The sequence below is a fragment of the Pinus tabuliformis genome, chromosome 3_2, assembly GCF_031772625.1.
Source record: "Pinus tabuliformis cultivar Carrire ecotype Pingquan chromosome 3_2, CPIR1, whole genome shotgun sequence".
Classification (NCBI taxonomy): Eukaryota; Viridiplantae; Streptophyta; class Pinopsida; order Pinales; family Pinaceae; genus Pinus; species Pinus tabuliformis.
The window spans coordinates 1065602144-1065614350 of NC_142302.1; the positions used below are offsets into that span (position 1 = coordinate 1065602144).

Sequence of the window (12207 nt, forward strand, 5' to 3'; positions counted from 1 at the left end):
TTATTAACAGATGAATTTTCAATTGTTGCCTCTCCTCATTCTCTTTTCGCAGGAGCTTTCTTAATTCAACGTTCTCCTCTTGAAGCCTCTCGTTAATTTCCCCATTCAAGGAAGGTGATGACTGAAAAGAAATGGAAGAGGTAGATGATATATCTCTCTCCAATCCTTGAGTCTCCTCCTCTTTGCGCTTCTCAGATGATGCATACATAATATCCACCATTTTGGACATACATAGGAAAGCCTCACGCATTCCCTTATCATACTCCATGATTGCACACTTAATCATTCACACACAACTATGTCATTCACACACACTCTAATAGAAATTCTATCATATCTTTCACCCATGAGCCTCAATACTCGCCATGTCTCCTTCTTTTTAAGGATGCTCATCCTTTGAAGCCTATCTCTAGTTAGCACACTCATTCAATTTGCATCACTTAAGCCTTGCCCTGACACCATCTTGATCACGAATTTTTCCTCTTATGGATGCATCGGAGTTAACATGAGTTACAACGCTTAAAAACAATAAAAAAATAGTCATGAAAGATGAAGACAAAGGGACACCATCACAAAAGGTCATGACACAAATATTTTATTACGAAGTTTGTCCAGTTTGGACTACATCTTCGGGCCCTGCTCAATAATGGGTAGGCCTTCTTTTATTAAGTGGCATGAAAAGAGAGAAGCACAAGAAAATTTCTACATAACCATCCTTATACCTCCAATTTGGAAGATATCTAGAAAACAGAGAGCCCAACTCTAGAAACAGACAACACCATTTCCTTCCTGGCGAAAAATATTGCAAAAATACCTATCCAAACACCCCATTCGGATAATCAGGACTTCTGGAACCTTCTTGGAACCTTCTGATCTCTGAGAAAAGGTCTTAGACATTTGCCAGGAGTAGGTGCTACTATGTTTCTCTACAAACTCACATTTCTCTCTTCTCTTCCGCCTTTCTTCAAACCGAAATTGTCATATTTATAGGCTGGTGTGGCAGAATCCTTCATAACTAGACAATTTAAAAAAAAAATGGCAAGTTTATCAAGCGGGGTTGTCGTGAGACCAAGGATCTCGGGCTTGTATGATACAACACTACCGACGCTACAAAAATTGCGAAAACACCTTTTAAACATGCGTACATCTCAGAAACAATACTTATCAGTGGACAACTCTCGGTGTTTTACATCCTCAACATATAAAAACCCATCGGAGAGAACTCCAATAGCCTATTTTTTTTTAGGCCTCAAACCGACGGTTCTAAAAAAGAATCAAGGTTCACTCAATTGGCGGACAGGCCAAGTATAAACAACAACACTATGCACAATTGGCGATACATGTACCCAACAGATTTGTCAAATGAAATTCATAAAAATCATGCATCCGGAAGTCCATCACTACTCGTAATCGACGGTTTCCATCGGTGGACAGACCCAAGTCTGTATCACATGGACCCATGTCTGTATAACATGGACCCACCGAGTTTATTGAATACAATTTATAAATGTCATGTTCGCGTAGTCCTATCGTAAATCGCAATTGGCGATTATAGTGGACCACTTCACAAACACAAACCCTTTTATGTGATTGTGATATGCGATATGTATCACATCATAACGAAGTCCTGCCGCGACCGGACCAAAACCTCTCCCGATTTGCGATTGCGATATGTGATATCACATCGCAACAACGTCCTATCGGGGTCAATTCAAAACCTCCTTTGATCTTCGATTGTGATATGCAATATCTCATCGTAACAAAGTCATGTCGGGGCCACTTTACCTTTCTGGTCTTCCTCCGTCCTTTGATATGTGATATCACAATCATAGCTGGGAATGCTAGGGGATGATTCTTCCTTAAGTACCCCTCCTTTTCAGCGATAAGAGATATGTGGGTCATAGTGGATCTTCCACTTGGCATGCCCTCATTCGGCTATAGCTTTTCTATGTCATCTTCTTCTTGCCACCTTGACAAGTCAAATCAAACTTTGAATTGTTGTAACTTTGTCACCTCAACTTGGATTTGAGTGTTGTTCACACCATTGGAATTGGGATGAAGATCAATTTGACCTGATGCTAAGCCTACCTAGTTTCTTCCACTTTGAGTTTTGAGAGTTTTACCATGCCATCGGTACTTTAGAGAGATCCTCCTGGATCAATCGTCCTAGATCCTCCTAGATCAGCTAGCATATAGGGGGTCTCCCCATTCTGAAGTCTCAATTAGACCTCACACCATTTGCAGTAGGATCCCCATCCAAAGTATCGATTTTACCACCATAACTGTAAGGTTCGTCTTGTTTCAATGAATAACATAAGAGATTATATACATAACCCTTGAATAAGCGAGTAAGTGGACATTGTGAAACACTAGTTGTAATGTGTAAAAGGAGACTTTCAGGGGGGTGAGGTGGGGGTAGAAAAAGGTGAGCCCCAATAAGGAAGTAATAGTACTAACCTAAGAGAGAGACACAAGCAAAGAAAGAGTTGTTAGTTGTTTAAAAAAATAGTTCACAGAGACATGATGATCATTAAACCAGATACAAACGACCTTCAACAAGACAAGCACCAAGGCCACCAAAATAGTTCAATTTATTTTGTACATATGAGAAAAACATATATTTAAAACATCTAAAGAGTAGTCCTAACACATTCACAATACATGCATGAAAATGTGTTGCCTCATTGAGCTTCAATTATATGCTTAAATATCCAAGTACATAGTAACAATGATGAGGCATTAGTTCTAGTAGTGGAATATTAATTCCCTTTGTGCTTCTCCAAAGAATAGTTTTCTGTCCTATGCCAAGTAGAGAATCCAAGACTAGATCTCCAAAGTTTAAGCCTCCAAAAGGGCGTTGCTTGAGTTATGAGGTTACTTTTATAACAAGAGGTGACCTTTCATCTCCCCTCCACACTTGGTTTACCCTCATGACTCTTGGATTTCTAGTATGTCCTTTGGAATTCTAAACAAATCCTGAACTTATAAATGACCTTTGGACTTCTCTACATGACTTTTGGACTTCTTCATGTGACTTTCGTCGATATATGACTATGTGAATATTTATATTCCACATATGACTCTTGGAATTCCACAGATTAACATTTTTCATTTTCTTGAAAATACATCATTACATTCCACATGCTAATGGGGTATGACACATGGACAAACATTGAGCATTATGATGACACTAGTAAAAGTTACAACTTGACAATGATGACATGGACTTCACAATGAGGTGGCAATGCCAAGTTGTCTTTCTTGCTACTTCATCTTCATGAAAGGTCAACTTTTTTGCTTATATTCACCTACCATAGGGTCTTTGATCAATATTAGAATCCTCTAAGTCATCATGCAATATCTTCTTTCTGTGTCGGTCCATGGTCTACTCCATGTCCCCATGATAACTCTCTTTAGTGCTTCTTCTTCACAAGTGTTTCTTTATGCTTTGTCATTGTTATTGTCTTTAATAAGTACCTTGTCAGACTTAGATGGTACCCCTGCTAATGAAGATAATTCATGTCAAGGAAAAATCATTCTTAAAACATCTATTCTATCCCTACCTAGTTCATGGAATGATCGAATTATGATAGGCCTGTGAGAGGGTTAAAATATAAGGCTTGATTAGGAGGGCATATTCAAACTCATTAGTGGCTTAGGAAAGCACAACTATTCATTTTGATTGAGATGAATTCAATGGAAGGGCAAGGCTCACAAGAGGCCTTCAAGGTGCACTTGTTTCCTGAAGCAAGAGAGAGAGAGACAACTCAAGGGTGTAGGGTGCAGATTTGAATAATAAAGGAGAATCATTCATTGGTTCAATGTGTGCTTGTGCACTTAAGGGATAAAAGAGGGTGCAAGGGCGCACACTAAATGAGTGAAGGGATCAATCTTCAATCCTTTGCCTTTGTGCGTGTGCACTCAAGAGGAACTAGGAGGGAACATTTCCTTGAGTCGAAGGAGTGTGCTCAAATGAAGGCTTTAGGCTTCGTGATTGCCATGTGCCCGAAGGGAAGAGGGAAGAATGAAATCTTTATCCTTCAATAATGTGCCATGTGCCCCAAGGGAAGGATGAAGGCTTCACGCTTCGTGAGCACACCATGCACCCTTTTTTAAGAGACAGGGGATCCTTGCTTTTCTGAAGTGCACTTTGTTGTTCTACAATGCACTTTTGAAAGGAGAGAAGGTCCTTATTCTTCCAAATTGAACCTTTTTTGTTCCGAAATGTGCTTCATTTTTTCAAAGTGTACTTCATTGTTCTGTGTTGGGTATACGACCAATGTACCACATTGACTAGAAGTGGGAAGGATAAAGGATGGACAAATATCTCCATTGGTTGAGGCTTTTTGGGGTAAAGCCCAAAAACAAATCCATGAGGGCTTAGGCCCAAAGTGGTCAATATCATACCATTGTGGAGATATGTGGTGTCCAGAGTCCTTAACAAGTTGTATCAGAGCCAGATTCAAAGTTAGCCAACTGGATGAATCCTCGGAATTCAAAACGAAGGTGGTGGGCCCCGATAATATCATGATGGGATCCATGGATGAGCTCAGTTAGAGCAAGCTCTCAAGGCAGGTGGTGCTTCCATGTAAGGCGTGTGCTTCCAACGCATTGGAGCGAAGAATCCTGGTTGGTAGAGAGTGGACGAATGGATAATCGTTTGAGGGGAGGGTAGATGGTCCTTTGTTCGAGGGGAGGATTGTTGGGTATACGACCAAAGTCCCACATTGATTAGAAGTGGGAAGGATCATAGGTATATAAGGATGGAAAAATATCTCCATTGCTATGAGGGCTTTTGGGGTAAAGCCCAAAAACAAATCCATGAGGGCTTAGGCCCAAAGTGGACAATATCATACCATTGTGGAGATATGTGGTGTCCAGATTCCTTAACATTCCGAAGTGCGCGTAAGCTCGATATGGAAAAATATTCTCCAGCAATGACTGCTTTTTCATCTAGAATGCACTTTTCATTAAGGGAGGAAATAAAAGGTTGGGTCACTCATCCTAGGAAGTAATAATGGACTATGAGAGGGAGGAAATCTTAGAAAATACTTAGTGCACAAGTATGGGGAAAATATAACTCAATGAGGCTCATGAATAGGTGATGCTCGTCACTTGGTGAATGATTGAAGCTTTCATAACTTGCACTAGGTAGTAGGGAAAGATGAAGACGACACTTTCAAAATGTGAATGACCTTGAAAGAGACACATGCCAAAGAGAAGATAACATGAAAAATACACTTATTAAAATGGAAGCATGCAAAAGTGATAGCTTTAAACATGAAAGTGGTGCTTGTGAAGGAAAAGGTGCACAAAAGTGATAGCTAGGAAAACTCACCAAACTAAAAGTGCAATTGCAATCAAAGCGAGGGATATTGTCAATGTGAATGTGTACTAACTATCGACATGAGTTGATCATTGCAGAGGCACTAACTTGATGGACGGTGCTATGCATCTTCAAGCTTGCCTAAAGGAAGTTTTGTCATGAACCTATTAAAGACTGAGAATGTGTGTCCAAGTGACTTAATAGTTTAAAACTAGGAAGAATACTTAAACGCTTTACAAAACATCAAATGGTCATGGAGTAGCCATAGGACGGCAGACCATAAGGTCCTCAGTAGGATCCAAAGTTCAAGTGTGGGAAAAATTTTGGAGGGTGTTGATAACAACGACAAAAGTCCCTCAATAGGTTCCTAAGAGCCCACAATCCTCACATTGTTCTCTTGCAAGAAATGATGCATTAAGAGAAAAGGCTTGGTGTGTTAGTGAACCATGTTTAAAAATTTGGTCATTTTTTCTCTCGATATAGGTGTTTTCTTTAAATGATTGATTTTTTCATGGAGGCCTTCTTTGAAGGAAATTTCTTCCACTGCAAAAAAATTATATTAGTGTAATTGGAAATCAAAGAGTTCAATATGGTATGAAAGTTTTTAAATGTTTATGGTCCATACACAAAAGAATAAGTCTTTTTGGGATTACTTGCTAGTATTTGGTATCATGTCTCACTCTGCTTTCATCTTTGGAGGTGACTTGAATTTCACTTTTTTCATAAGTGATGAAGGGGGCAACAATTTAAGATAAAACCCTTTCGAAGCTTATTTATTTATTATTTTTAGGCCCTCCACCTGGTTGATGTAAAGCCCATCAAATTGGCTCCTACCTTGTGGAATATTGAATCCACTAAGGAGGTTATCTAAAAAAAAATTGATAGTGTTTTTCATCTCTAAATTCGTTATTTCCACCAATAGGATTCTTAAATGATGGGTGGATATAAGTGGGATATTAGATCATTATTCAATTCTCCTAAGAATTGACACTTATAAGGATAAGCACCATTCAAATTCAATTATTCTTGTTTTCAAGAAGATGGTTTCATTGAGTTAGTTGAAGACAAATAGACTCACCTTAAATATGATGAGTTTATTACATATACTCAAAAAATCTCCCAAAATATTATTTTTTTGAAGAGGAAAATGAAAAATTGGAGAAAATATTTTAAAGAGAAATAAGAGGTTTCTTTAAAAGCAGTTGAATATAAACTAAGCTCCATTTTCATTCAATTTTTCAGGTGTCTTTTCAGAGGAAGATCTTGAATCCTTAAGATTACTATAAGTTTCCAAAAGAGAATTGTTGGCTTGGGAAGAGGAATTATGGTGATTGAAAAGTAGAGCCGTATGGATTGAAGATGAGGGAAATAACACTAAATTCTTCAACAAGTTTTCAAACTTTAGAAAAAGTATCAGATTATATATGGGAAATTGAAGATATAGAAGAGAATATGGTGAAGGATTTCAAAAATAAATAGTAAGCAAGTTTCCATTACTTCAAAAATATCTTTCCAGAATCTACGGGTTGTCCTATTGTCAAAACTTTGGATGTGTTGAATATATTCCCTCAAGATATTTCAGATGAAACGAATGATTTTTTGGGTGTGGAAGTAATTGAATCAGAGGTATTGGGGGCTCCGTCCTTCACGAAAAAATGAAATAATCTTGGGCCCGATGGATATACTGTTGATTTTACGACATAATAAATGAAGACATCCTCAAGGTGGTGAGAGAGTATTAGTGTATGGGTTGCATGCAAGGTTCCTTAAATTTGATATTTATATTCCTCATTCCAAAAGAGCGGGACACTCACTCCTTCAAATATGATCACCCTATATCATGTTCTAATGTTATGTATAAGTTCATTACAAAAATAATTTCAGTGAGATTATAGCCCATTCTGAGTTCCCAGAAGAACAATTTGATTTTGTTTAGAATAGGCAGATTCCTCATGAAGTGGACTTTCGCCAAGGAATCTTTACATTCAAAAAAATCTCAAAACATCCCTACCATAACATTGAAGATAGACTTATTCAAGGCCTATGATCGAGTTAGTTGGATTTTTACGAGACTTATGAGACTATCTCATTCAGTTCGACATGAGTCTAAAAGCTAATAACTTGATCATGGGATGTATATCTTAGTCAATTTTGTGATTTTCATAAAAAAACACCCTAATACACTTTTCAAAGTAATAATAGGCCTCAAACAAGGATTTTCATTGTCGGCTCTCCTTTTTCTTCTAATTACAGAAGCCTCGAGTATGGTGATACAACATGATATATCTTCAAATGATCTGAAGGCATCAAGATCTCAAATCTAGTGGCCTTTCCACATCTCTTATTTGTTGATGATATTCTTATTTTTCCTACAGCTTCACATTCTAACGTATCACATATAAAAAGAAGACTCTCTTTATTTAATTTAGTCACATAGATGAAAATTAATGAAAGGAAATCTAGTGCTACCTCATGTCAATTTATGCTCTTGTTAAGACTTTTCCTCATCAATCATTCTCTTTTCACTATACATATTTTCAAGAAGGTGTGAAATATCTAGGCTTCTTCCTTAAGGCTAATGCATACAAGGAGGAAGATTGCTTTCACCTTATTAAGAAGATCAAGGCCAAAATCTCAAATTATGTGAACATAATTCTATCTAGTGGAGGTTGATTAGTGTTGTTTAAATCAATGCTTGAAAGAAACACAATTTGTTGCTATCCCAAGAAGTATCCTTCAAAAATTTGTAAACTCAACTTTAGATTCTAATGGGTTGACAATAAATCCTTGAAATGTATCCCTTTTGTCAAATGGACATCCATCGCAAAGCCCAGACTTTTAGGAGTTTGGGAATGGAAAAATAATAGAGTAGGATTGGGTCAATGGGTAGGAGCTTGAGAGTATTATAGACTCTTAGAAGACACTACAGATTTTCTTCATGAAGCCAATGGCTCAGCAAGCCCAAGAATGGAGAATACATGGGTGGAAATAAGCAATTGACTCCGGACTCTTAGAGGAGGAACCCTAGGAAAGGAATTCATATGTCAATCTACTCCTCTCATCCATGATTCATCTATCCAATAAAGATGACTATCACTTAATTTTGTAAAAAAATCCAACTTTTGGAGAGTTTAAAGCAACATTAGGATAGCGGGCATAGGTTGATGAAATTTGTTAGGGCTAGATATATCTTTGGAAAGAAAATTGTCCAAAGTTTGTCTTTTGGTTATCCCTTAGCAATATATTGTTTTTGTGGGACAATGGAATGAAAGGTGATAGATTGGACCTAGTAGGTGTTCTCTTTGTAGAATATGGGAGGAAACCATATATCACTCATTTATTAAGTCATTTCTCTATTCAGGTATGGTCTTTGGAAAAAAACATTTTTACTTCTAATATGTCCTATATTTGGTCTCATACCAATTTGTTATTGAGTTACTAGTTTTGCACTTCTTTTGTTCATTTTGTCTAGTAAGCTTAGAATTTAGGTATTTTCCAAGACAAATGACTAAGGTTGATATGGGAATTATTGATTCCACTTACAAGGAATTAAAGAAAGAAAAAGAAAAAACACTAGTAATTGCTCAAGAAATCCAGCCAGAATTCATTAATGGTGAAAGACAAGGGAACTATCACATCCACAAAGTTGGAATAGTTTTATACATCAATAGTCATAATTATATGCATATAAGGTACCTCTAGTAGGAGATCAAACAACAAAACAGACTTTATAAAACTTTGGACACTAATATATGTTGCAAATTTCATGAATACAAAAAAGCTTCATACTTTTGGAGATGATCATCTCGACATGGTTGCTCTCTCTTAATCATATTTTACAGAACATAAAAGATAAAATAGGTTAACTGCAATGGTTTACCTGCAAAAATATCTACAGGAAACTCTATATAAAGGTTAACCAATTTGATCATAATATCCATTTTTGTGATAAGCTTTAGGAGTAGAACTTATCAAATCTTCCCAACCTATATTTTCTGCACACGGAAGATCATTAACACTTGCGTCTCGTAAACATCAGCCCTTCTGTCAACGACCCTATCGAACCATCCCTTAACACACGTGGGATATAACCAGTGGTGCAATCATATCAACTTTCTTCTATCTAGAAACAATCGGATATCTCTCTAAACTCGAATGCGAAGTGCGTTACCGACATGATTAATACACGACCGGTGGCCATAAGCATGAGCATGGACATAACGAAAACTTCAAAAGTAAATGATGTGAAGCGTTAATGCTCCCTCATGAAGGTAACACTAGAAACTTCAGAAGTAAATGATGAAAAGAGGTTGTGTTCAATTGAAATATGATAACGGAGATATAACATAGGCACAATGTCAATGTCGAGGCATATATTGCGGAATAGATTGAGCCTAACCTATCCATGGAAATTCAAGGCATAGATTGCGGCAATAGATAGAGCCAACCCTATATGTGGAAATTCATTAGTTGATGTTGAGCGCATAGAATATAGACACACAAATGTCGTTATAGGCATGTTAAGACTCGTCGCCGCGCGACTTCGTAGCTCCCGTTAAGAATTTAACGTATCTCCGACAAGTTGGGGCTTGGAAGTTGGTGATTGGAACTGTATCAAGTATATGCGTTGGCCATGACAAAGAGTGCCGGCGGTGTTTCTTCACATTATTAGTGAAACCTCATCGAGTTTTAGATTGGTAGGAGACTACAATGATCAACCAGTCAATGGCCGCAGGTTGCAACCCATCCCACACGGCACGGTATCAAACATGGCACGGTAGACATTGAATTGTGAATATTCAATGGCTGTGTAAAGCAGTCGAGCTTCCTATAAATGCACGTCCTCGCGGGAGAGTTTCTCAAGTCCCTCATTTCTTGTGAGAAATATGGCAGCGTCTAACGAACAGATGAAGAGAATCCTGATTGGGTTTATTGCCATCTTCTGTTGTTCAATGGTCACTGGTAAATTAGCATCACCCAACTATTTTTTACTTTTTGAAATGCAATTGTTATTCAATGCTCAACATCGATTGGGTTGTATTAATCTGATTATGTTTTAATTGATTGTGCAGATGGTGATAAAATAGGAGTGAACTACGGCATGCTCGGAGACAATCTGCCGCCTGCAGACCAGGTGGTAACTTTGCTGAACGGCCACAACATCGGGAAAATGAAGCTTTTCGATCCAGACGGTGGTGCACTGAATGCTTTTGCAAATTCTGGCGTCGATGTAATCGTGGGAGTCAGTAATAGCGATTTGCAGGCCATCTCCTCTAGCCAGGACTCAGCAAATGGTTGGGTTAATGACAATATTGTCCCCTATTCCAGCACCAGTATCAAATATATTGCGGTGGGCAACGAGGTTTTGCCTAGCACGCAGTAAGTATCGTATCTTGTTCCTGCCATGAACAACATTCAAACCGCGATCCAGAACGCCAATCTGCAGAACATCAAGGTCTCTACCCCCCATCGGTTCAATGTTATAGGCAACAGTTCCCCTCCTTCACAGGGAGCATTCAGTGACGCTGTGAAAGATACCATGAGCTCTATACTCAAATTTCTGTCAGATAACGGGGCTCCGTTCATGGCCAATGTGTATCCATATTTCAGCTACGTGGGCGACAGCAACATTCATCTGGACTACGCTCTCTTTCAGCCCACGGCTACGGCGGTGACAGACGGAGATCACAGCTACAGCAATTTGTTCGATGCGATGGTGGATTCTATTTTCTCCGCAATGGAAGCCTTGGGATATTCCAACATCCCGCTCATTGTTACTGAAAGCGGATGGCCTTCTGCTGGCGCGGATGCGGCCACAACTGAGAATGCTCAGGCCTATAACAACAATCTCATCCAACATGTTTTATCGAATGCAGGGACACCCAAGAGGCCGGGTACGAACATCGAGACCTATATCTTCGCGCTTTTCAACGAAGACCAGAAAACTGGGGACGAGATAGAGCGTCACTTCGGGCTCTTCAACGCTGATCAAAGTCCTGCATACTCTGTCAACTTTTCTCCAAATTGAGCGCAACTCAATTCCCCAAATACCAAGTCGAAGGAAAAAATCTTTAATTATTTGTATGCAAAATGCTATGATATAAATCTATAGAGGGTGCTACATAAATAAACATCCTCCTTCCTTCTTAATAAAATGTGAATGGCAAAGTGCCGAGGCCGTCACAGAGTTACTTATACTTTTTATTATGGCAGGACCACACTTTGGATTTCTAAAGAATATACATATGCATAATAGACGCAGTAAAGGCGGCCTTCCCAAACAAGTGGGATTGAGAAATTTTAATCTTTGGAATGAATTACAAAACAAAAACAAAAATACTCTAAATTAAAAAACAAAACAACCATTATGGCACAAACATAAATGAATATATTTATTTGGTTAATTGATTAGTTGTAAATGAATATACTTATCTGATTAGTATTTATTTGGTTAATTGATTAGTTGTAAATGAATATACTTATCTGATTAGTTGATTAGTTGTTATATAGTAAAAATATTTAATTTTTATTCTCAAAGTCATAAAAAAATTATTTATATATGTATATTAAGTAACATATTTTAATATAAGTTTTAATAAGATAAATTAATTTATATTTTCTTCGTAAATATTTTGATATATGATTTAAATAAATGGTTTGAATATTCATGTTAATTAATATATTTCAATAAGAACTTCATATGTATGTATACATCCATGTTAATTGAGTTTAGCTTGAATGGTTAAGTGGAATAGTTATTATCTTCCTTAAGTTCATTTTTTTGATGCTGATATATTGTTGATATATTGATGCTCTGGAACAATGTAACTATTGCTCTCTAAGTAAGATTATACTAAGGACTAGCCTAGTACCAACAACCA

At 37.6% G+C, this 12207-nt stretch overlaps 1 protein-coding gene across 2 annotated transcripts; it reads left to right on the forward strand.

The window, feature by feature from the left end:
• The first annotated feature begins 10035 nt into the window (after positions 1-10035).
• LOC149184315 (glucan endo-1,3-beta-glucosidase-like) lies at positions 10036-11523 on the forward strand. Of its 2 annotated transcripts, none has more exons than XM_089418897.1 (2): positions 10036-10288; positions 10399-11523. In XM_089418897.1, the coding sequence occupies exons 1-2, from the start codon at positions 10213-10215 to the stop codon at positions 10707-10709; spliced, it is 387 nt and encodes a 128-aa protein (XP_089275023.1). In that variant the 5' UTR covers positions 10036-10212; the 3' UTR covers positions 10710-11523. The 2 variants fall into 2 exon arrangements, with proteins under 2 accessions (XP_089275023.1, XP_089275022.1); XM_089418896.1 differs by having other exon boundaries at positions 10052-10288.
• Positions 11524-12207: the final 684 nt, after the last annotated feature.